General features: G+C 39.8%; 1 protein-coding gene across 2 annotated transcripts in view; it reads left to right on the forward strand.

The window, feature by feature from the left end:
- The window catches only part of SHPRH (SNF2 histone linker PHD RING helicase), a 47,607-nt gene extending 21,223 nt beyond the window's left edge, over window positions 1-26,384 (forward strand). For both annotated transcript variants that reach the window (XM_081905120.1, XM_081905121.1), the window contains exons 12-30: window positions 2,519-2,682; window positions 2,773-3,029; window positions 5,479-5,600; window positions 6,833-6,921; window positions 8,246-8,338; window positions 11,582-11,689; window positions 13,650-13,792; window positions 14,506-14,679; window positions 14,980-15,042; window positions 15,374-15,599; window positions 17,368-17,511; window positions 17,752-17,853; window positions 19,566-19,637; window positions 20,557-20,745; window positions 21,595-21,687; window positions 21,981-22,067; window positions 23,281-23,459; window positions 23,988-24,068; window positions 25,360-26,384. In XM_081905120.1, coding sequence (XP_081761246.1) covers window positions 2,519-2,682; window positions 2,773-3,029; window positions 5,479-5,600; window positions 6,833-6,921; window positions 8,246-8,338; window positions 11,582-11,689; window positions 13,650-13,792; window positions 14,506-14,679; window positions 14,980-15,042; window positions 15,374-15,599; window positions 17,368-17,511; window positions 17,752-17,853; window positions 19,566-19,637; window positions 20,557-20,745; window positions 21,595-21,687; window positions 21,981-22,067; window positions 23,281-23,459; window positions 23,988-24,068; window positions 25,360-25,456 — 2,483 coding nt within the window. In that variant the 3' untranslated portion in view covers window positions 25,457-26,384. The remainder of the gene's footprint in view (window positions 1-2,518; window positions 2,683-2,772; window positions 3,030-5,478; window positions 5,601-6,832; window positions 6,922-8,245; window positions 8,339-11,581; window positions 11,690-13,649; window positions 13,793-14,505; window positions 14,680-14,979; window positions 15,043-15,373; window positions 15,600-17,367; window positions 17,512-17,751; window positions 17,854-19,565; window positions 19,638-20,556; window positions 20,746-21,594; window positions 21,688-21,980; window positions 22,068-23,280; window positions 23,460-23,987; window positions 24,069-25,359) is intronic.

The following is a 26,384-nucleotide window of genomic DNA, read 5'->3' on the forward strand; positions in this document are numbered from 1 at the left end:
GCAACCATGTTCCTCGAGGTATCTTCCTCTCCTCTCGAGAAAATGCAGAAACAAACTGAGCAGAACGCGTGTTCTTCTTCTCTGAAGAGAACCCCTTCTGCTTACGTTTCTGCGTTGATTGCTGTCTCTGCTCCACGTCGTCTCCTGGAAGTCTTGCCCTGCATTGACGTTGGAGATGCCCGGGTTGGTTGCATCTATAGCATCTCCTCACTGCCATGGCCAAGTCCAAACCTTGGCGTTGCTCCATTGGCAGATTCTGCTGCTGGCCCCCTCGACTGTAACTCCTCCGCTCTTGGAGTTCAGCTTGTTTATCTGACCTTCTTTCTGCTTCTTCGGTCAATCTTCCAACCACATACTCAAGGGTCAGATCTCGGGGACGCATACTCTCCATGCTGTTAATCACGGGCAACCAGCTTTCAGGCAAACTTGAAAGAATAATGTAGGTTTGGTCAGTCTCATCATAACGCTTACCTCTCTGCTGTAGTTGAAGAAACAGAGATTTCAGCGTTTGAAGATGAGTTGCCAAACTCTCACCTTCTTTCATAACAGTCCTGAACAGCCTTCTGGTCAGAGAAATTATAGTTCCAGCAGTTTCTCTGACATGCATTGCCCTTAATAAATTCCAGCACTCAAACGCTGTGCTGGCATTTGCTACATGCAATAACTGAGAGTTGCTCAAACACAGCATAATTTGGGCACGAGCCCTTTCATCTAGCCGTTTTTTCTCAGCAGAGTCAGTCCTCAAAACCTCAGTTTCAACACAGTCCCATAGTCCATCTCTCCTTAACAACTGCTGCATTTTAATTGACCAACTCAGCCAGTTGCTTTCTGAGAGAAGTTCAAAAGGGATGCCTCCCCCAATATTTACAACTTGGGAAGACTGGAAATCTGCCATCTCTGCTGGTGCTTGCTGAGCCCCTTCTGTGGGGCCTCCAGCAAACTCTCCAGACTCTCTCTTTAGAGTCCCACTAGATGGTCCTGGCTGGCACTCACCGGCTTCTAGCTGCTGCCTCTGTTGACCCTCAGGTCCCGCCTGGCTCTGCAACTGGTGTAGCCGCTCTGTGAGTCGCCTACTGTGGTCCTCTAGCAGTTCAAACTGTTCCAGTAGCCGACGCTGGGTGCTTTTCTGGTCCTCAGATCCTAGCTGCTCCAGCGTCGCTGCAGACAGTTACAGCTTGCCACCAACTGCTCCAACGCACAGCCACCGGCTCCATACACCACCAGGACTCACCAGGTCCCTGCTGAGATGCTGTCAGTCGTTTTGCACTCTGCACATGCTCAGAAACACTGGGCCCATAACCTGTCAGTGTTTGTAAAAAGCAAAAAAAAAAGGAGGAAAAGGTTCTGACCTCCCTTTGCCTCTTCAGCCTGGTCCTCGGACCCTTGTCGGCACAAAAAGAGTCCACGAGAATATCCTTGCAGAGTTTTATTCTTAAAAGTCTTTGTGCAAAACACGACTGAATAACTCCACACACCAGCACCAACCAACCCAAACACCAGCCTCAGCAACAAACTAACATTTCTCACTTATATATACAACTTGGTGCAGACCGCTGAGTCATGCTGACCCAGCTTTATTCGCATTAAAGAAACAGCGGCCATTTTAGCCGTGACAGAATCTTCTGACATTCAGCTTCATTGCATGGCACCAGGTTCTACTAACTAGGGCATGTGTTGCCTTGGCCAAATCCGTATCTCAAGTAAAGGATGTAGTTGACATACTAGCCAAAGCTATGGAAATATAGTTCCAGCAACAACCTGTTCCCTGTGTATCCAGTTTCCAGGATTACTCCCAAAGTGTGAACTTCATTAATCAAGGGAAGTGGGACCTTTTCTAAAACAGGATGAACTCCAACTTTTTGATCTACAGTATTATAGATTATGACAGTGTTGGCCAAACTTGGGTCTCCAGCTGTTTGGGGACTACAGTTCCCGTTATCCCTGACCACTGGTCCTGTTAGCTAAGGATGATGGGAGTTGTATTCCAAAAACAGCTGGAGACCCAAGTTTGGCCAACACTGGATTATGAGCACCTAATAATTGCATTTACAATTGGCATCTATTCGTTTTTAGAAGTAAACTTAAGAAACGGCAACAACAAAAATATTTTTTTAAGCACTGGAAAATTTTCTACCCTCTATCATTGCCACCATGCAGTAATCCTTGTTCAGGAAAGCCTCCTAAGAATTAGGATGAAACTGGAAACTATCCTTCCATGAACTTCCATATAAAATTTACCGTACATTTGTGATTGAAGCCCAGATTTTGAAAAACGTCAGTGCTTTGAAATTGCTGATGGACTCTGTGTGATACTTATAAGGGGATGTGCTGCTTATTTTAAGCTTTCACAAAGATTTGGTTGTATATGCAGCACCCAAGTTCCGTCTCTCCTCCCCAAAGAAAGAAAGCGTGAAGCAAATTAACTTGTCAGGCTTAGCTAAGTTGAATTGTGTATAAGCTTTTTTTTTTTTTAAAGTATTTCTTGCATGCAGTAAAATGTGCTGTTCCTTTGTCATAGATTTATATGGATTAGTACTGTTCCTTGGAGCTGATCCTTACTGGGTCAAATATTGGTGGGATCAGCTTCTGTATCGACCATACTGCAGGAAAAACACACAGCCTCTCTACAACTTCATAGCCAAGATAATGTGGAGGTCAGCAAAGAAGGACGTGATTGACCAAGTAAACACACAAGTTTTAAGAATATGTTCATAGACGACATTTTTCACCCAATACTTGAGTTACTCATTTGTCGTTTCATTTTATTATTAGATTCAGATCCCTGCTCAGACAGAAGATACACACTGGCTCTATTTTTCTCCTGTGGAGAGACACTTTTATCATCGCCAACATGAGGTCTGCTGCCAGGATGCTCTGGCAAAACTCAGGAAGATTTCTGATTGGTCCCTCAAGCTTAGCAGCTTGGATCGGAGGACTGTTGCTTCCATTCTGTACCCTTTGTTGCGCTTGAGGCAGGCCTGCTGTCACCCGCAAGCTGTACGTGGAGAATTCCTCCCACTGCAGAAAAGGTTAATTACATTTATTCTTAAAGTGACTCGACCTCTCATACTGATGTACCTGGGTCAGCGGGGCTTACTTCTGGGTAGACTTACAATTTTGAAATGTAAAGGTTGGGCTTTTTCTGTAGTTACTCTAAAGTCAGTTGGTGAGTGAAATTCACCAGTTTGGTATATGAAAGAGAAAGCTATTTGTTATTCATTTGGAGTTCATATTCCAGGCAGTGACTCTAGAAATAGCAGAGTACTTGTGAAGTTGAATTTATACTTACAAGACAGCGTTTGAAAATACCCTGTATATTCTGCATACAAAGCAAGACATACATACATCTGTGCAACCTGCTGTGGTCTTGTTACCTCACCTGATGGAACATTAAAGATAGTTGTTGAGGTTCAAATGTCAGATAATATGCAAAACTAAGATCCCACTCCATGTTTTTAATCATTGTGACTTGCATCAACAAAGTGCAAGTGAGGTTGTAGTAGGAAGGGAAAATTAGTGGAAAGTGAGGAAGGAAGAAGAGGTGCCCTTTGCTTGCAAAAGAGCAGCTTTTGATCCAAGGCTATGAATGAAAAGATATCAAATCTTTTAATTTTAATTATCTTTAACTTATAGTATTCTGAGACAACTAACTGAGCAAAGAAATAAATAGATCTAAACCATGCAGATAGGTTTAGCCTAACTGTAGTTGGGATCCATTGACCTGTTTGGACTTTGCTCTTGACTCAAGACTATTTGTTTACCATAAATCGAACAGTGCTGAAGAATCTTTCACTGCACATACCACCAATTGAAATTCACATTTTGATCTGCAACCAACAAGTAATAGTACTGATTGATTAATCCTTTTCAACTCTGCAGATTACACGTTTCTATACTCTGCTGTGAGAAGAAATAGCATAACAGTATGGCAACTGATGTTGAATATTCAAACCCTCACATTTCTAGAAATATAATACTAGCTTGTATTGGGAGCAGAATATTGCCACTAACTCTTTAGTGTTTAAGTTGATGCAACAAGTTCAGGAAATGTGTCGGTGAAATAAAGCAGCTTTAATTTTAACTGAAGGGTTTTATCTGTCCCAGCAACCTATATTCAGTGGAATGTTCATGCATAGCAGCAACATAGCCACTTCAGTAAAGGAGGAGTACAGTAACAAAACAAGTAGTTCCCATAAAAATGACTGCAGAAAAAGGATCTGTGTCTAAGCTCTTTTTGTCTGAGAGTCCATTTTTACAACAAATGGTTGAAATTACATGTGGGTATCCTATTCTGTGTCCATGTCACAGTGCTAGAGCTTCTGAATAATAGAAACAATGAACCCATCGTCTCTATCAGGTTAGCAGGCTAGTTCACTGTTGCTTTTCTATCCTGCCCTCTGTGAAGCTGGGGGTCCCAGGTTGTCTTTTATCCACATAATAGCCTGGACCAGTCTCTTGGTTTAGATATAGAATGACATCAGGTTTCTTTGCCTGTTGTTCAATGTATATCCTTTTCCTCACAGCATGTCTTTTAGAAATCAGCATTTTTTTTTATTTTTACAATTTGAACCTGACAGTGAACAATGACTACTTTCTCTGTTTCTCCCACTCTGGCCCTGTATTGTGCCTGGGGAATGTGAACATGAGAGTACTGTTGCTCTCATATCCTGCTTGTGGACTTCATAGATAATCTGGCTGGCTCGGTGAGAACAGAATGCGAGACTAGATAGCCTTTGCTCTGGTCCAGATGGGCTCCTCTTATATTCTTAGAACAATCTGCTTCTCTGATAGGGTGCTTCTACCTGGAAGCCTTCTGCAGGTTTCTGTTCCTTCTCATTCCACTTTTCATCAGATTATGAGATAGCAGTGTACTGTCCACACCATTTAAATTTTTTTTAAAAAGCTGAGTTGAACGTTGTCACCATCAACAAGCCCAGACTGGAATGTTTTTTAAGTGTTTCTCCCTTTTCCATGGGCCGGCATAGCAGGTCCAGTGGAGAGTTTGGGGCTGTGTGTCAAATAATGAAGATTATTTGGCTTCGCCAATGGCATCATGAGACCTTGAGCAGCATGGACTGGGGGAAAAGGAGGAGACCCTTCTTCAGGGTAACAATCCCAACTGCAGTTACTTGTCCCCCTCTCCTGTAGGCTAGCAGTGCCATTCCACTATTTGTTGTGTCACTAAGGTCATGTTACTTGGTCATGTCAAGTCAGTCATTATAGTCTCTCACCACACTTTTGCATATAGTGTGGATTACAAGGCATCTAGGCAAGGATTGCATCCTTATTTTTTTCTGTATATTAAATGGAATATATTTTGTAAAAATATAAAATAATAGCAGTAGAACAGCATCATTTTTGAATTATACCAGTTGCTAGCCCTTTCGGTTTATTATTGTTATAAAAAGTACATTCTTGAAAAGGTGGGCTTATGACCTCTGATGCATATTGAATGCCTGCTTTGGGTCTCTATTCCAGCACAATGACAATGGAGGAGCTTCTAACATCACTACAGAAAAAATGTCGAACAGAATGTGAGGAAGTCCATAGGCAACTGGTGTGTGCTTTGAATGGATTAGCTGGTATTCATATTATTAAAGGTAAAATTGGCTCATAATAGTTTGGTGTAGTTCTTATGAGTGCAGTAGCACTCATATATTTTATTTTTATTGAGAGAGAGAGAGAGAGAGAGAGAGAGAGAGAGAGAGAGAGAGAGAGAGAGAGAGAGAGATCTTTACTATTTGGTTAATTCAGACTAAATCCAGAGGGCTGATTTGTTTTGCCTCAGTTTCCTCTAATCAAAATATAAGCCTCTGTAATCTAGCCACTTGCTAACTACGAATATCCCTTGGCTCTGAGTACCAAACTAAATTGGGCTAGCTGTGGAATCTGTTGGTTGTTTCTTAAATAGTTAAGTACCAGCCCAGGTGTTTAGGCATTTTTTTAGTAGAGTTACTGGTAAATCCTAAAGGAAAATGTGTATGTTCAGGATACTCAAGAAATGACATTTGTACTATAGTTGCAAGCAAAGCTGCAGAATTGTAAGTCTGTGGAAGGTTAGGAGGTGTAAGTCACTGAAATATTACTTCAAGGTAGACTTGGTACACCAAGATGCAGGAAGAGAAATTTAATCAGAAATTAAGATGGCACTTGAGGAAATACTTGCATGCCTTTTTAAAGCAGTCAGCAAAGAGGAGGGCAGTTTTACAGGCCCACTCAAAAGTCTGGTGACCCAGCACACAACTCTGGATCAGCATAAGAAATACTTGAATCTAACAGGGAATAGTGACTATATACAGCTTTATTTTATATTTCTTATCTCAAAAAATATTTTTACAACATTTTAAAAATATGCTAACTTTATCAGTGGCTGCATACACAATTTTACTGTTTTGATCTTAATGCTACAATATGTTTGCTGGTCTGTCTCTGCCAAGCTTCCATATGTAAATAGCCAAACAATTTAATATAATACTTTACAGTGACGTTTCTAAGTGTTGGAAATAGGGAATTATTTCTGTTTGGGAACAGACATAGAAAGTGTCTGTATCTTCCATTTCCAGGGTGGGTAGAGGGTTCTCATTGCTTCTACTTCCCTGGAATGAAAAATCACGGTGGTAGTAGTAGAATTCTGTGTTTTAGCTTTGTTTTCACAGTTGGAAATTTATTTTCCAACTCCTTTTCAGTTATAATTTGTTTATTCAGCATAGATGTCTCTAATTAAAGTGCTTACTAAGAAATCCTGATGGCACTGCGTGTACAGTTGTAGGTAATTAGACATTTGAAAGACAGAAATCCCAATACTCCAATCTGAAATATGCAAATTTTTCAGGTGAATATGCATTGGCAGCAGATATGTATCGAGAGGTGCTGCGTTCCTCTGAAGAGCACAAAGAGAAGCTCAAAACAGATTCATTGCAAGTATGTGCATAATCTCTGAAGGCACTCTTTAAACTAGTACAGAAATTTTGTGGAACTTTTTTTGCCTTTTTCTTGGCTTTTATGTCTGTTCATGAGCTAAAAGATTGATCACCTGATCAGCCATCAAGTACCAACCTCTTTTGCCAAGAGAGACCTGGTAATGTTGTCAACTTTCAAAAATCATCATTGTCACCAGGCATATATTCTGATATTTAGGAACCAGCTTATATTTTGCATCAGTTTAGTTCAATCTATCCATAAGAGGAAAACTAATTCCTCTGTTTGAAATAGTGTTACATCCAACTTCACATACGAATAGGCAGGTGCTAGGCAAGCATTGGGTTGCAACTAGTGCGTATACTGCCAGTAAAAACTATGATTTCTTCACAGGGATCTCATAATTGTTTAGCACCCTGGAAGTATGGAAGACCAGAATATAAATATTGTGAACAGTAATACTCAATCTATGGGACCAGATGAACAATGTAAACAGTGAGCTAGGCCTTTCAGCTGGTGATGGTGTTGTTTTTTTAAAGCCTCACTATGGAATACCTGTGGGCACCTATAGTTCTTTAAGGTACAGGAGTCAGTTTATTACACTATTACAGGAGTAGAGAACAGGATCTGGCCAGTGGACCAAGTTTAATAGTGGGACAGAGATGCCCACCAGCCAAGCACATAATTTCAGAATGTTTTTGACCCTACTTGCCCACATAGATTTTGCAGAGAGCTTTTCAAAGACACTCAGCTGTTTTTTAAATCTTCGAAGGCTGCTTACACAGTTTCACGTATGTGCACTGGGGTTCGGAATGTAACCCCCACATAAATGGGGAGTCACCTGTACTGTTCTTTTTTGTATAACATGAATAAGTGTATACTGCCATAACTTTGAGATATGGGTAGAAGATTATTTACCGTATATACACGAGTATAAGCTGACCCAAATATAAGCCGAGGCACCTAATTTTACCTCAAAAACTGGGGAAACTTATTGACTTGAGTATAAGTTGGTTCGCCACACCACAAACTCTCCCCCCCAGCCCCTCCCGTACCCCTGCCTACCTAGGGTGCTCCTCCACTTTTGCCACTGTCATAAATGCACTCGGGTGGGACCCTCACTTGAGTATAAGCCATGGGGGGCTTTTTCAGCATTAAAAAATGTGCTGAAAAGGTCAGCTTATACACAAGTATATACGGTAGTTCTGTGTGGTAGTGTATTCATGTTTCTGTGGGGATTCTACTGCCAATTTAAACTGCTTTTTGTTTGTAATTGTCACCATACGTCAAACTTAATCACTGCTGCCTTGTGTATTGACAAACGCAGAGACTTCATTCTACGCACAACCTGATGGAGCTTCTGGCAGGAAAGCATCCTGGGATATCGCCCACTTTGCGCGATAGCAGGCTTCAAGAAGAGGTGATTGTACACTGTGTGCACTTCAGTGTGTTTAGGAATACTTCCTGCAAAAGAATTTATAAAAGAATGTAATTCTTTACAGAAATGCTTACAATCCTATGGTCAAATGTAAGGAAATTCCATGTTTGCCATATCTTTCCATATGCAGCTGTAGTGCACTTTCAAGGTCACAACTGTCAGTAACAAGTTGCAAGAACAAATGAATAGTTTCCTTATGGAGACTGCTGTGCTTAACGTCTTCATAACCTTATCCTGGCTATTGTTGTAGAGTTAATGCAGTTCTTCTCAAACCTCCACTAACCATACTGGGCTGTTAATAATAAGAGAAAGAGTTTATGGTTGTGAAATTGAAGCTAATTGAATTGATTGGTACATTTAAAGGACTGCCTTTAGGTAAGAGGGACAAGACAGGGCCAGTCACTGTACAATTAGGACCTGAGGTTTATCAGGGCCTGGATAAAAGTTTGGCTGGGATAGCTGAAGCTGAAAAACTAGCAAGGCAAGAATGAATACCAATAGATCAGATGTTTTGAAGCTGACCAAGTAACCTTTCACAGATGATGAAAACAAGGATGTGACATTTAATGAAGAACAAACTGTAGAATTGGAACACAAAGTGGGAATTAGTGGCAATAGTTGTAGTGTTATAGTTGAATAAGAATTAATAGGGATAACAAGCAAGTCCTTTTGGATAGGAACAATGGTTTGAAGGCAAGATTGCATGAAAGTACACACTAAAAATGATGGCATCCACTCAGGAGGCTGGTAAGTTTTTGTCTTGCTTAGGTGAGGCTGTTCTACCTTCAGTTGATTGCCGATAGAGAAGAGCCAGCTAGGCACACCCTCAAACCCTGGCAAGGTCTTTCTTTTATCATCCTTTGCTAGCTACTACAATTGCCTAAGTAATGTTTCAGGTTGTACAAAGGAGCATTATTTATTAACTTTATTTGGAAAATTCATAAATGGCTTGATATATATATATATATATATATATATATATATATATATATATATGCATGCAGGTTTTGGTGTCCTCGGGTGTCTTCCCGTGTAAAAGTTGGGGTGTCTAGGCGACGTTTCGACGAGGTCTCACTCGTCATCTTCAGGCTGGTGCTTTCGGCTTCTTGTTACTGGAACAGAGCAGGATCTCAGTGTTTGAGTTCCTATAAATACTGTTGAGGGGGTGTGGTGTATAGCCTCCAATGTTCTGGGCAGAGAGGAAGTTCCCAGGCTAGTGTGCCTTTTCTTCTTTTGTTCCTTAATTACTTGAGGGATATCTTGAGTGATTTCTTGAGTGATATCCTGAGTACCACTTAGGTGGGTCATTAGGTGTGGATTAGTTGCTAAAGTCTTTGTGTCTTGACCTCTTGAACTTTGTGAAGAGTTTTTCTGAGAAGATGGCTGTACTGCACTTAGTTGTGCTCTGGCTTGGCTTCGTGTATAGGGGCGAGCTGTGACCCACCTAAGTGGTACTCAGGATATCACTCAAGAAATCACTCAAGATATCCCTCAAGTAATTAAGGAACAAAAGAAGAAAAGGCACACTAGCCTGGGAACTTCCTCTCTGCCCAGAACATTGGAGGCTATACACCACACCCCCTCAACAATATTTATAGGAACTCAAACACTGAGATCCTGCTCTGTTCCAGTAACAAGAAGCCGAAAGCACCAGCCTGAAGATGACGAGTGAGACCTCGTCGAAACGTCGCCTAGACACCCCAACTTTTACACGGGAAGACACCCGAGGACACCAAAACCTGCATATATATATATATATATATATATATATATATATATATGCAATGTACAGATAAAATGTGGCAAAATACCCCAATTAAAAATAAATATGCATAAGATAATGATTATTTTTTTAAAAAAAAGATAAAATCAACAAAACTTTAAAACAGATGTTTCTTGATAGGCTTGCTAAAATGGGAGAGTTTTCAGCATGTGTTTTAAACAATGTAGTAATGGTGCCTTCTTAATGTCAGTAGCCAGGGAATTCCAAGGCACATGCCACACATGGAAAAACTCGATCACAAATACGCAACTGGCAGCTTATGGGACTGCAAAAGTTGTAGTTCTGCAGATCAAAGTGATTGAATAGGCACATGTGAGGCAAGGTGAATTTCTTAAATAAGCTGGTCCCAAGGAATTAAGAGTTTTATATACCTTAATATCAGTTAAAGGGCCGCAGGTGGCGCTGTGGGTAAAACCTCAGCGCCTAGGACTTGCCGATCGTATGGTCGGCGGTTCGAATCCCCGTGGCGGGGTGCGCTCCTGTCGTTCAGTCCCAGTGCCTGCCAACCTAGCAGTTCGAAAGCACCCGAGGATGCAAGTAGATAAATAGGTACCGCTTTATAGCGGGAAGGTAAACGGCGTTCCGTGTGCTGCGCTGGCTCGCCAGATGCAGCTTGTCAAGCTGGCCACGTGACCCAGAAGTGTCTGCGGACAGCGCTGGCTCCCGGCCTCTTAAGTGAGATGAGCGCACAACCCTAGAGTCTGGCAAGACTGGCCCGTACGGGCAGGGGTACCTTTACCTTTACCTTTAATATCAGTTTATTTTGCTAATGCCATTAAAACATCTAATGCTTAATATATGCTAGCACTAACAAGGTGATAGACAGGATCTCTGCCCAGAGTTGAAATTCACAATGTGAAAGGTAATTATCCAGATAAGTATTATGGACAAAGTAATTTTTCATTGTTGTCCAGAACTGGTAAGTTACGTCTGTTGTTGATGATATTCAAATAAACTTGCGATATTCCAGATAAACATGAATATCCTTTCTATTTAGAAAAGCTGTGTAAGTTTCTCTGTGTTCTAGGGATAGGGCAGTCCTTACTGAAATATGGCTTTCAAAGAAAATATTCCCTATGGTTGGTTGGTCTTACTTACTATGGGTTGCCCATCGAATCATAGAGTTGGAAGGTACCCCGAGGGTCAACTAGTCCAACCCCCCCTGTGATGCAGGAATCTCAACACAAATGTCTCTTGAGTCCTTCTGTAGATTTTGTTGTTGGTAGCAGCTGTGTTCATATGTGATTCCAGCTTGGCATAGCAATTTATGTTGTGGCCTTTCTGGAGAGTGAAAGTAATTAAAAATGGCCTAACACACTTCTAAAAAACATAGTATTCTATTTCATCTACATTCACTGGTAATAATGTATCAACTATTGACTAACAATGTTATAGGTATTTCAGTGTTTGGTGTCTTTCTCTCTCTATCATTTAAAAAACAGTGTGAGCAACTCCGTCAGCATTATATGAGCAAATCAAATGCAGAAGTTTCTGAAGCCCACCAGGCTTTGCAACCAGTGCTACAGACAATCCATGAACTCCAGAAGAAAGTAAGATTTTAGTAATATTTTTGACCTGCCTTTTGATGATATGTGAGCTATGTGGGATTTGTATACAGTGGTACCTCAGGTTAAGTACTTAATTCGTTCCGGAGGTCCGTTCTTAACCTGAAGCACCACTTTAGCTAATGGGGCCTCCTGCTGCTGTCGCGCTGCCGGAGCACGATTTCTGTTCTCATCCTGAAGCAAAGTTCTTAACCCGAGGTAATATTTTTGGGTTAGCAGAGTCTGTAACCTGAAGTGTATGTAACCTGAGGTACCACTGTAAATCTCTAAAAATGTGCCCATGAAAAGATTCCCTACTGCAACAAGGTGGATCAGAAATGGAGTTCTAGAAAATTGGCCTTCAGTGGGTTATATCCAATGCTGCAGTTCCATTAATGCAACAGACTTCCACAGTGCAGGTGAATTTCTGCCCATACAACAGGACTCTCTGTGGTTTTCCTGCTCCCTGCAGCCCCACTCCTGCCTTCAGAAGTCTGCTCCAGAGCAGATTTTTGTGGGTACAGGGAGGGAGGAAGGAGAGGAAGGCAAAGTCCTGTTATGTGAATTAAAATGTGCATGCCAGTTTTAGATACAACCAATGCATTGTTCTTCCACAGAGTTTGTACGGAATAATGTATGTTCACGTTTCTCTCTGCCTCACTCCTGCCCGTAAACATTTAAGATGCATGAATTGACCTATGAATATACAAGTTAACAGCTTCAGTACATGCAAATGTTATAAATCTACCCAAATAAAATAGTTAAAGCAAATTTTCTTTATCACGGATTTTTTCTGTTCCTCCAAGGAGCTCATTCCATCTTAGGCTAATTTACTTCACACTTGACAATGGACAAAAGAGCATGATTGGCTGAAGCTCATGGCTGATCCTTCTGAGCCTAGTCTGACACTCTGTTTGCTGCTGCACTCTACAAGACACATTGTGCGCTGGGATGATAATGAACACTGATGGCTATGTTCAGGCATAACACTGTGATGTGAATGAGCCTGGGGCTTGCACACAATTCCCCTTCTGCCTTGGCATGGCCACAAGGAGTTCAAAAGGTTTCACTTCCCTTTTTGCTTATCCCTGGCATCTTGTTTAATTCAAACTGACAAGCTGCTAGTTTAAAAGAAGCCAGCTCTTTCCTCCTCTTTGCATTGGAGGGGAGAGTACGAGTTTCTGAGGCTTACGTATGCTCATTCACAACACACTAAACCAAGGTTTATTTTAACATCCAAACGCATCCACTGTGACTTCCTCAATGAATCACATTTGCATTCGTTTCTTCAAATGTAAGTTGAGCAATCACTTATACCAGGTGTGGTAAGCAAGATCAAGGGTAGTGTCATTTCTGTAATCCTTAAACAAATGGTGTTTCACTTGGAAATGCTTTGTTTCTCTAAAATTTGGAAATGCTTTGTTTCTCTAAAACTAATAAAAAGCAGTTCTCCAGATGAGACTTGCTTTTCTCTCTAAGAAGCAAAATAACTTTAAGGCAAGAATATGTCAGTTTTTAACACTTAGCTCCTCAAGGAAGATCTTGGGAAATAATTCACTACAATAGGCCTTTCTCTTTTAAGCCTCATTTTGGGGTGTAACATATGAAGAAAGGGGGGGAAGTACTCATCTCATTAAAGAGATATGCTCACCTAATTGCACTGTTTCCACAGTTTCAAATATTCCTCATTTATTTTTCATTGTTAAATCTAGCTACTGATTTGTCTCTCGCTGTCTTAAACGCTACAAAAAATAAGTAAACAGAGTAAGAGAAAATACTTAAACAATTGTTTATATTTAAAAATCAGTTTTGAAATTATCTAAGATGACTGCAGTGTGTCAAAATTTACCTGGGGAAAAGCTGCTGGTCTTGTATTTAGTCACAAGAAAGTGTGTGTTTCTCAGGCATGTCTTTTTATCACACAAGATGTGGCACATGTATTTATGGGCCTATTTTCTGCACCTAGATGCGCTCCAATTCACCTTGGTGGTTGGATGTGATCCAGTCAGCAATACAATATGCTATTGATGAGGAGCTTGTTCAACGGGTGCAAAATGATCTTACTAGCAATTACAAACAACAAACTAATAAACTCTCTATGGCAGACAAGTAAGTCAGCAGCTACAAAGTAATGTTCCTTATCATAATTCTCAAGTTTTACTCAGTTTGTGACAGCTCATACACCATGCCCCAGGCACTGCTTGCTTGCAAACATCTGGGCTATCATTTAAAATTTGAAAATGCTTCAAGCGATGTATGTATTCAAATACAACTTTGGTTTTCAAAAATGTAAGTCTTCTGTTCCCTTTTATGTTGATTTAAATCTTAGTTGTGCATTAGGTGTATCTTTATGTTTGAGATAATAGTCTATGGATTCATTCATCTCTTTAGCAATTATTTTTGCTCTGTAACGTAACATTATTATTTTTTTTAAATTACATCATTTCGCTCTTAAAGCACCATTTTCTAGGAATAAGTAGAATTGTATGTATATTTTAAAATATCATCTTGGTATATATTGCATTGGTGTATGCTCTACATTGACTTGCCTTTTCAGAAAACTGCAATTGTCTTGTATAGGCACATTACCTCACTTATAGGCTACTCACAGAGATCGCTCTGCATTCTGCCAAAAGTCAAAAGCAGAAATGGTTTGCAAGCTGTTAGCCACATAGCCAGTTCTGAATGTTCCCCTGATAAAAAATTGAAGTAAGGTTTGCATCCTCATGCCATTCAGCCAGAAGAAGTTGCATACAGTATATGGGCTGTGAGTCAATCCAGTGATTTCAAAATAAAGTTTTGACTTTTCCTGTTTTTGCTAGATTCCGTGACTGCAGAGGCCTTCAGTACCTGCTCACAACTCAAATGGAAGAAGTGAAGAAATTCCAGAAACGTGTGAGAGAGGCTGTGAAAAAACTGGAGGGCCCTCCTTCCAAAGAGGTTATCGAGGCTGCCACTATCTGCCATCTGCGCCCTGTGCGGTTGCCCCTAAACAAGTAGGTGTGAAAACACCTAGACCTCTGTCACTGGGATTCCAATTAGCATTTCTTCTAATAATGAGACACATATCCCACAACTGAAGTGAAGCAATCAAGTGTGTGCATGGATCCTGTTGAGTTTTTAAAAACCTAAATATATTTTTTCTGATTCTCATGTTATATTTCTTATTAGGCATCTCAGTGGGGTTAGTTTCCAAATCTTTTTATTAATTGAAAGAATACTGATACCAAACTTTGGAAAATTTAATTGTTTATTGATCTTCTAAATGTTTCTCTTTGTAATATCTTGTATTCCAGCTGTGTCTTCTGTAAGGCTGATGAATTGTTCACAGAATATGAGTCAAAGCTCTTCTCCCATACGTAAGTGATTTTCTCCCTTTTCGTGCACTTGTGATGAAAGCAAACTTCTTTCATAGATCAGAAAGCAGTTTCTGCTGTGACCTTCTATATCCTTTCTGGATAGAAACGAGGTTCCTTCTCTTTGAGAGATGCTCGACCTCTTGGGAGCGTGAAACTCAGGTGAATTATGTTCTCTTTCACTGTGTTCTTGTGAGGAGAATTGGTATAAGTTTTAAAATAAGGTCACTATATCAAGCACTGTAGCGTTTGTTTGCCTATTATCTTTGATTTTATTAAGATTCATATGGACTTCAGATATGATGACTACTCTAATTCTTCTACATTATTTAAGTGTAAAGGGACAGATGGCAATCTTTGAAGAAATGATAGAAGATGAAGACGGTCTGGTTGATGACCGCTTACCTACCACAAGCAGAGGTCTCTGGGCAGCAAGTGAAACTGAGCGCTCTTTGAAAGCTATACTGTCTTTTGCCAAAGCTCATCGAATAGATGCCAAGGCAATTGAAGAGGGCAGCATCTTCTTGGAACTTTTTGAAGCATGGAAAAAGGAATATAAGGTACAACAGCCAGAAGAAATCATGGTGAAAAGTTCAGAACATAAGGAGCATTTTAAGTTCTTTGGTTGATATGCATATAGACAACTCATGCATAACAGTCATAGCGATTGATTTATTTGTAAACCTCCTTTCCACAAAAACATGCTCAAAGCTGCTTACAAGAATTATAATGACAAGAGTTATAAAACAGCAATATATAATGGTGGCGCTGTGGTCTAAACCACTGAGCCTCTTGGGCTGGCTGATCGGAAGGTTGGCGGTTCGAATCTGTGCGACGGGGTGAGCTTCCATTGCTCTGTCCCAGCTTCTCCCAACCTAGCAGTTCCAAAGCATACCATCCAGGGGTCCTTTACCTTTAACTTTTACCTAACAGATAATCATTTTATACAATGATAATTTATTCAATAATGAGTAAGGATGGTAATAATACATAGCACATACAACCACAACATTTCATATGTGTGATCAGTATGTATATTCTTATTGCTGTGTTAGGCAATTGTCACAAGCCACCATGACCCCTTGCATTTCATAATCTTTTGACTTCACTGTTCACAGTTGTTTTCATTTGTGTGGAGATGCACATAATGTAAATGGTCTCAGTGGGCAAATATGTAACCAAATTTGTTGGGTAACATATACTCAAAAGGTTCTGCTCTGATTAATGAAAGGGTATGCCACAACAAAATGGTTAATGTGCCACAGAGCTCTTTGTTATAGATGTTCCCAAAGCAGTGTTCTCTAAACTAAAGGGCTCATTTTGAAATGTCATTCCCGGCTCTTCGTTGCTCATGTCTCAACCCTTAAGTGCAGGATGGAGGCTTTGTCATTCAGGCAGTCAAATTACTGGTGCTAATCAGCCATTTATGACATTAATGTCCTTCTAGTGTTGCTAGTGGGGAACAAATTGTCTCTTCACATATGGTTGCTTTGAGGACACATATGGAGACCTGTTGCCAGTGACAAAAAAGGCTGTGCATTTGTTTCTTCCATCTGTCCAGTACTAGTAAACTTTCAATTGGCTATGTAGTCTTTGCAGTACTGTACCTGGTAACTCTACCAAGGCCTCGTATTCTGTGCTGCATGGCAGCAGCATTTAAAAACTGAAAATTGATTCCTGTGAAGGCATTTTTAAGTTGATATAGTTCTTTATTCCTCAAACTATAGCTGTTGGCTAAGAGAATGAATTGTAAACTAGGAAGCTGTAGGTTAAGTCTCATTTTAGGCAGAAATTAAGTAGTCTTTAGGCAAGAGGTAGTGTCACAGCATTGGATCCATAGCTGCAGTTTGGGAATGATAATAATACAGGCTTACTTCCATAGGTCACTGTAATGATATATACATGATATATGTGCTAAGAGTACTGTACCTTTAAAATATTGACTTATATTTTCTCTAGTTTGGCTATGTTTTAAGTTATTTTGTGAAAGCAGGCTTTTTATTCTGTCTTTGGACCCTTTAAAAGCAGTAACAACCAGGAATTGTGCATACTGAAGTGTGCTTAGTTTTGCGAAAATAGCTGGTTTTCCCACTCATAGCTAACACAGAATTTCTAGTTTACTGTAACTTTCTTCTGTGTACCTGTGTGGGTGGGTATGCATATGTTTTGCACTACAAAGTACAGTAATTTTACAGTGCAAAGCTGTAATTTTCCATTAGATTTTTTTCTGTTGGTGTTATTTTGAAATCCTTAGTGCTGGGACACAGAATTATTTGTTAACCACAGCCTACCGTGCTGCTGCTGATTATCTTTTTATCTTCCCTTCAGCTGCTTCATGAATATTGGATGGTCCTCCGAGATCACGTGTCTGCCATTGATGAGCTTGCCATGGCTACAGAACGGTTTAGAGTGCGTCATCCAGAAGAGCCAAAACCCAACCACCCTGTTCTTCACATAATTGAACCGCATGAGGTGACAAGATTGCATTGTATCCGAAATACAGTAGCGCTGATTAAGCCACCATTTGGGACTGCTGCTTGCCACTAAGCAGGACTTTAAAACCTCAGTCCTGCTGTTTGTTGAATGTTCTTTTTGTAGCATCTCTTCATTGTTTTGGGACTAGATATAACTTGCACACCAGGATTATATGTTTATTGTATTATATCTAGAGATTGCCTTAATGATCACTGAATGGTTACATTTCTTTTCTAGGTAGAACAAAATCGAGTGAAACTCCTGAACGACAAAGCAGTTGCCAAATCACAGCTTCAGAAGAAACTGGGCCAGCTCCTCTACCTCACTAATTTGGAAAAGGTAAGGTTGACTTGCACCATTTCCAAATTACATTTACGTGGAACCCTCTTATTACCTTGTAGATAGGATTTTCTCTTTAATCTTCCCTCGTATTGTTTGAATATCTAAAAGAAAGAAATGAGGGAACAGGGATTCCTACTTTGCATTGGCATTATCCTCAAAGAGATTCTTGGAGCCGAGACAAGAAAAGCTGTGCTGAGGTTCTGCAGATTTTACCTCATTCTTTCAAGTATGTCCAGTATGGATTTAAAGGGTACAGGATAGACTCAAAACTATGACTCCTTAAATAGCTTATTGCAGATGTTTGTATAGTTTTGTCAAGAAGCAGGATACCTTCCAGACTGTGCTTCAAAGCTCTAAATTACCGTATTTTTCGCACCATAGGACGCACTTTTTCCCCTTCAAAAATGAAGGGGGAATGTGTGTGTGCGTCCTATGGAGCGAAGACAGCATAGCCCCGCGACCCTCTGCCGGCTGGAGAGGTGACGCGCGGCTATGGCAGGAGCCTCTATTAGCCGCGCGCCACCTCTCCGGCCGGGAGAGCACGCTCAGGGCTAAAGAAACCCCGCTTACCCTCTCCCAGCTGGAGAGGTGACACACAGCTATGGCAGGAGCCTCTACAGCCGCGCGCCTTTGCGCTGGTCCCCGACCTGCTCTTTGGGGCTGGTAGTGGGCTTCCCCCCACCAGCCCCAAAGAGCAGGTCGAAAGGAACCTGAAGCCTGGAGAGCGAGAGGGGTCGGTGCACACCGACCCCCCTTGCTCTCCAGGCTTCCAAGGTAGCCGCCTGAAGGCGTCTGAACGCACCTTAAACGGCACCTTGTTTTAGAGGGGGAAAACAAGAGTGGGGAAATTCTCCCCCTCTCTGCGCAGCGCCTCCTGCCGCTTCGCTGCAGGGGCGCTGGGCAGAGAGGAAGAGATTTTTTTTTCTTGTTCTCCCCCCTCTAAAACATGGTGCGTCCTATTGTCCGGTGCGTCCTATGGTGCGAAAAATACGGTATACAGTGGACCCTCCAGACACCCCAGGTGTCTGTTCGCACCCCGAAATTTACTTAAGTAGATGCACTATTTCTGTGCACATGTGTGGACAGAAATGGTGCATCTACTTAAGTTGCATTCATCAACCATAGTGCTTTAAACAATTCTTTTTAAGCAATATCTCTCATAGAAATCCTAAAGCGGATCACTGAATCTCAGACAGCATTTTCTCTTTTAGTTTTATAACTCCTGAAAAATACTGGCTTGAATCCAAATATGCCCTTCTGTTGACAGAGAGAGAGAGAGAGAGAGAGAGAGAGAGAGAGAGAGAGAGCATAGCATGAGAAAGTAACCCCAATTCAGGAAAGATTTTTCTTTTTGCACAAGTTTATTAATGGAGTTTGTATGCTACAGCTTGTATTGTATGTTTCTTATACTGTAATAATGTAATCCCAAGTAAATTGTGGTACTGCACTGCAAGATGTCTTCCACAAGCTTGCACAAGAACACCTGGATAGCACTAACACACACATGAGTCTTTGAATCCAAGCTATTGCTTTTATTTTTCCAGGTATTGATTTATTTTTAACATACTTACAAACAGGTCCTATATAATGAATTGCCAAACTTACCAGGCTTTAAAGTTGTTCCAGCTTCAAATCATTTGTAAGATTACTTTAAGTATTAATTTACTTTTACTCGCTCACCCAAAATGTTTTCTTTAATACTTCCATAGTCTCAGGATAAAACAACTGGAGGAGTGAATCCAGAGCCATGTCCAATTTGTGCACGGCAACTGGGAAAACAGGTAAGAAGTTCACCTATGGATTTTTCTGTAGAGGATCTTAAGATTTCATATTTTTAAAGGTAGTTTTTTTTACCTTTCTTTTGACTTTATAATCAAAAGCTCCTTGTGTGTAGATGATAGATAGATAGATAGATAGATAGATAGATAGATAGATAGATAGATAGATGATAGATAGATAGATGATAGATAGATAGATAGATAGATAGATAGATAGATAGATAGATAGATAGATGATAGATAGATGATAGATAGATAGATAGATAGATAGATAGATAGATAGATAGATAGATAGATAGATAGATGTAGATACAGTGGTACCTTGGTTGTCAAACTTAATGTTTGACTCCCAGAATGGTTCAGAAACCAAGGCGTGGCTTCTGATTGGCTGCAGGAGCTTCCTGCACTCAATCAGAAGCCGCGGAATCTGCATTGGATGCTTGGCTTCCAAAAAACGTTTGCAAACCGGAACACTCACTTCCGGGTTTGCGGCATTCGGGAACTGATTTGTTCGATAGCCAAGCTGTTCGACAACCAAAGTACAACTGTATATACATTTATAGAGATAAAGATAGAGATAGAGATAGAGATAGATAGAGAGAGAGAGAGAGAGAGAGAGAGAGAGAGAGAGAGAGAGAGAGAGAGATATGAGAGATTTTTCTGATTACTCCAGAGATCAGTGTACAGTATGGGGTAGCAACATCACTACTGGCTTCTTCCCTGATTCATGCCTTTAGTATCCTTAAGTAATGTGTACATATTAATTGCAACCAGCATTGTAGATGGATTTCTTCATAGAACTTAAATTCAAATGTTTAAAAATTACAATTTTCTACTTAGTTCTAATGCATTGTCATGTTTGCATGTGAACTCCAACATCACATATGTCTTTGCACTTACTTGCTGTTATTTCTCCCTCTAGTGGGCAGTGTTGACATGTGGACATTGCTTCTGCAATGAGTGTATAGCTATTATTATAGAACAGTACAGTGTTGGCACCCGCAGAAGTTCAATCAAGTGTGCCATCTGCAGACAAACAACATCACATAAAGAAATCTCGTATGTCTTCACTGCAGAAGCAGCAAATCAAGAAGATGATATACCTGTGAAGGTAAACTGTCATACAGATGGGAACTTTTTATATTGATACAAGTTTCTAATCATCCTGTAAGAGTATTTACATTTTTCTTACTTGGAAGAAAGTTTAGATGCCATGTTGACTGGCAACAAACCTAGATTTTTAGGAGGGAAACCAAATGACTGACTTTTAATGTTTTAGTATGTTTATGTTTGAACTGAGTTTTCTGTAAACCACCCAAGGACTTCAAACATTCAACAAATGTTCTGAATAAATAAATGGCAGCAGTCCGTTTAAACACAAAAAAAACTTTTAATCACTGAGATTTTATTTTTGGGCAATTGGAACTTGCCGGTAGTTGAATTTGATTTTGTGAAGTTTATAGTTCATTAGAGAGCAAAACATACTGATTAATCTGTTGATATTTATAGTGCCAAGCCCCAAATACTCTCCAACCATCAACCAGCCATTGGGCTGATTGGATTTCAATATACACACCCAATGCCGACACCAAAACCTTCTTACATCTGTAGTCATTAAAAGTTGTGGCCTCATTTAATCCCAATACTGCTGTCCCGTGTCTTATTTTGTGTTACTTTGCATGTGCCCGCTCCACTGCACCTCAGTCCACAACTAATTAATTTTAATTAAAAAAAAAATCACATGGAGGTACTTCTATTTGAATAACATTTTTGTGAAATGCTTACAATGTTTATACGTAACTCTTAAAAATAGGATATATTTCTTTATGGAAATCATTTATGGCAAATTTCACTGTATATATTTATATAAACAAACATATAAACACACAGTGATACTGAATGACTTTAATCAGATGTGAACTATATAAAGGAAAAATAATCTTCAATTTCTTTTTCAAAGGGAAGTCACTCCACCAAAGTGGAAGCTGTGGTCAGGACTCTAAAGAAAATCCAGTTCAAAGATCCAGGAGCCAAATCCCTAGTTTTCTCAACGGTATATCTAAAAGTTTTAAAAATTAAATGTACATTAATCAAAAGATGGTATTTATTTATTGTTTATTTCATGCATTTTGTTTACTGCTCGATTGTAAATGCACACACACACCTCAAAGCTGCTTGGATTGGGTGATGGTATAACTAATGAAGATAATTTTAAGTTAAGATGAAATTAGGATACATGGGAAAGTGTATCTTCTTGTTTTCTTCCCACCTATTTTAGATGCTGGGTGCTCTGATAAGTACCATCTTGTTTGTAATACGGAAATATCTTCTTTTTATATTTTATAGTGGCAAGATGTGCTCGATATCATTGCAAAAGCGCTATATGATAATAGCATGGAGTTTGCTCAAATCAATGGAATTAACAAATTTCAGGTATGTTTCTTCAACTGCTCACTGATGGTAATTTAATCCTTTGCTTTGTCTTGAGAGTAACATTATGAGGATTTCAGAGGACAGACGTCTGCCGGAACATATTGGGACAGGATTCACCTAACAAGTCCCATTAGCAGAAGCCTTGCTCAAGGGTTTCTACTTGCACAACGGAGCTTTCTCCTGTGCATTCCTGTGCCCCCAAAACTGGGGGGGAGGCAAATTCCCAGGACTAGGAGGTAGAGAGAACAGGGGAGATTGTTCCATCTGGCAAGCTGAAATGCTTGTCCTGAAGGAATGATCAGAAGACTGTGACATTGTATTTGAGCTGATAGCACCTAGCACTTGCTTGGCGCAGAAATAAAAAGAATTAAACTGTCAGAGAGCTAGGCTAATTTTAGAGCTACTAGAAAGATAATGCCTACTCCCTGTTAATTGCAGCTAAGCAAGTCAAATAACTCAGGAGTGTGGATGTAACCCCACCCCCATTGTGTCTGGACCAAGCTCCATCTGAAAAGCCCCCCTCATGCCCACCTAGCACATTTAATCTCTGAGGTCATCAGAAAGAAAGGAGACAGCAGCCAGGCAACCCTCTATCATGCCTGAATACATCTGCAGCTGTACTTCATGCCCAGGCACCCTTCCCGCATACCTGTGCTAAGGTATAGTGCACACCTGCTCTCTCTGTCTCAACACTCTCACATCACATCTAGCCTAAGATTGATTATTGTGTTTTAATTATTTACAGTGATTTTAATTAGTCTTGTGTCTGCTTAGGGAGCCAATTTTGGTTTATAACTTGGGATTAAAATTTAATCACCCATTGTTCATGTTCATCGCTGCTGTGAAGTTAACAGTGGCTAAGGTTTCTGTTTCATGCAAGCTTTGAAACCCCTTCTGACTAGCTTCAGGTCCTTTGCTGCAGTGGTGATGAGCTGCTTAATCGCAGGGAAGTGAGGAAGGAAAATTATTCTTCCAGAGCTGCAAGGGAAGGAATAGTTATTGTTAACAGGAGAGAGTTATTGATATATGTGCACCAGCCCTAAGTATTCTTGGGTTGTGTATGATCCATTACCTCTCAGATACACTCTGTCTTTATAAAGAATTTAGGATTCAAGGGTCACTAGTCTGTCACACTTTATAGCAACTGAATTTGTTCTTAAATATACAGGGATCTGGTGAAGTTTTGAATATTATTCTTTATTTTGCCTTTCAGGAAAATCTATCTGCATTTAAGTATGATCCCAAGATCAACATATTGTTATTGCCTCTCCATACTGGCTCGAATGGATTGAATATTATTGAGGCAACACATGTCCTCCTAGTAGAACCTATCTTGAATCCAGCACATGAGCTACAGGCCATTGGCAGAGTGCATCGCATTGGGCAAACTAAGTAAGGATCAAAACTGTTTTGGGCTCACCTAACTGCCACTTAATGCAGTGTATGTATAACCACTCTGAGGTTTTCTACAATTAAGTGGTATATAAATTCTAGGAAATAAATTAACTAAATGCAGCGTTAGGATGTCACATAGCCTACGACTATAAATTGCGAGTAAGTGGCAGGTCAGTAGAAACAGGAAGTACCAGCAGAACCAACCACTTGCCAATAACCTGATCTCATTATGACATTGGCTGGTCAACACCTGTCAAAATTTCTGTAACCAGTATTGTCCTAAAGCTACATTATAATTCTAGTATTTTCTGAAACATAAGTGGTTTATAATGCGCATCACATGCTTGTTGTTGGAGCTATTATAGAGTAAGCAATAAAGACTATGAAGGCTGTAATCCTAAACTCCCTTTCTAGGGAGTAAGCCCATTGAACACAATGATCTACTGCGTAAACTTGTAAGGGATATCCCTGTAAGTGTAACAACATGTGCTGAATAGTCTTTTCTTTCCCGGAAAAAAAATTCAGGCCCACAATTGTTCATAGATTCTTAATCAAAGCAACAATTGAAGAAAGAATGCAGACAATGCTGAAAACTGTAGAAAGGAGGTAAGTGAAGCCTGTCTATACAATATTTCATTTTTCAAATTTCTATTCAAATTTGCAAGGGCAGCTACCCCAGACATAGAAACTGAAATCCTAGACACTTACTGCTATGTAAGTAAGTCCTAGTGAACTCAATAGGACTTACTTCTGAGTAGATATGCATGGTGTTAGAAGCCAGAAAAAAATGTTAACAAAAATGTATTGTGGTGCAAGAAGGGGAGGCATTATGCAAGTGATATTTCTGCAGTCACAAATGATTACGAATTTCTACACAGTACTCACAAATGCAACAAGTGGGCTTGTTGCCCAAAGAATATTGCTTTCCCCAAGCAAAATAAAGCCCTTTGAAGTATTGTGGAAATCAAACCCCTACAGCAGAAGAGTTTCCCTAAGGATCAAACATTTGAATCCTAGGCAGTAAGGAACGGCATGCACACTTAGATATAAACTGATCCTATGGTAATGGTTCTCTGGTTTGTCCTTCTGATTTGTATGTATTTCCAGATCTTTCATGTATATAGAAAGCCCTAGAATCAAAACTAGTGATGTGGTTTGCCATCACATACATTCAAACTTTACTCCTCGTTGGCATTATTTTCAGGCTACTGGAACTGAAGGGCTTGGGGGCATTTTCCCAAACAAAATTAAGACAGAGTGAATTTACTTCGAATTTTTGTATTGTCTGATATTCATAGCGAGCCCACATTGTCAGGTAACATGCGAAGCAGTGTGTACAAAAATCAGTGCGGGTTGTTACAGGTGGAGAACTATATACCTGTTTACCATTCACAAGCACAAATCGGCCTTTTCTGTAAGTCTGCTTTTACGATAATAGAGCAATCTAAGTTGGTTTTTGACCATCTTTTGCAGGTAACATAGCATGTTGATAACAACTCTCATAAGGTTCTTTAAATACACAAAGGTTGTTTCAATAAAAGAATATAAAATTCTTTTGCATATAAAATTCAGCAACTTTCACAACTTAATTTTGTGAACCTTGATAATACAAAAATGACTAAAGCAAAACACTGGCTTAGAAAGAACACAGTTCACAAAGCAGCTTGTCCTTGCAAACCTACTTTTGACTATTTTCTTCAGGTAAATAGACAGCTTGGTCCACCTTTAAAACCTAGTGCTGTGCTTTTGAGACTCTCCTTTTCAACCAGGATCATTGCAACATAAACCTCTTTAGTAGAGCTGCCTCTTGTATTTAATGAATGTTGTGAGCTACATTTCTCATATTTTAAAATGTATTTTTCCCTTCTCCCCTCCGATGTTCCCTCATCCCCCAAAGCCACTCTAGTTCTTCCATGAAGCAGTCGGAGGCCTCTGTGTTAACAGTAGCTGATCTCGCAGACCTTTTCTCAGCAGAAACTGAAGAACTTGAATGAAGCAATGGATTTCATGCTCTTTTGAGACCAGAAGAGGGCCATAACCTACTTGTTTTCTAAGCAACACAATACAAATAGCTAACTGTTCAGAGGTTCCAGTAGATGTCACTAAACACCCACCCTTATTAAGCTTCCATGAACTGATAAGTCTTTTTAACAGTTTACTCTAAGTTATGTGGTTGTGGATTTCTCCAGCACATTTCTCTTAAGAAGAAAACTTGCACTTTACACAAGCACTACATTAAGTATAGCTTTGCACTTCCAAAGAACATGAACACCCCAGTCCAGCTTTTGTTTTGTGATTTAAAAAAATAAAATGTATGACTAGTTGTGCCAGAAAATGGATGGGGATTCACATACCATTGTAAGCAAGGAGTATGGGTAGATAGTATCCATACTCAGATGTACATCTGAGTAATCCCTGACATTCCTAGACCGACATGAGACTTGTTTGCTCAATGTGTTTGACTAGACATTGAGGAAAGAAAGCTTTGCATGGCAGAAAAGAGTGTGAAAATCATGAAGCAATTCTTTTGTCTTCATTTTATTCCTAGAATTAATTACTAAAATAAGTTAGTGAGTAAGCAAATCTTTTTTCAGAAAGGGCTTCTAGCGGTGCTGACATATTATCATGCAAGTTTTACCAGTTAATCCTAGCTACTTATTTTTAGATACCACTTTGGCATTTGTAATCATTTTCTAGTTATTTATGCTGTGATATTATGTTATAGAAATCTGAAAATAATTTGCTTGTTTATATTTAAACGTTTGCTGTTAATGTCTGCTCTTCTCTTGATAAATTATGTCTTTTGTATGATCTTTTGTCTAGAAATAATAGCTGAAAACATCTGTTTGATAGATTTTTAAACATTCTTACATTCTTGTTTAAATTTTGGATTCTTGTATCCTATTAAACTGGTAAAGCTTC

The sequence above is a fragment of the Podarcis melisellensis genome, assembly GCF_964234715.1.
Source record: "Podarcis melisellensis genome assembly, chromosome: 3".
NCBI lineage: Eukaryota > Metazoa > Chordata > Lepidosauria > Squamata > Lacertidae > Podarcis > Podarcis melisellensis.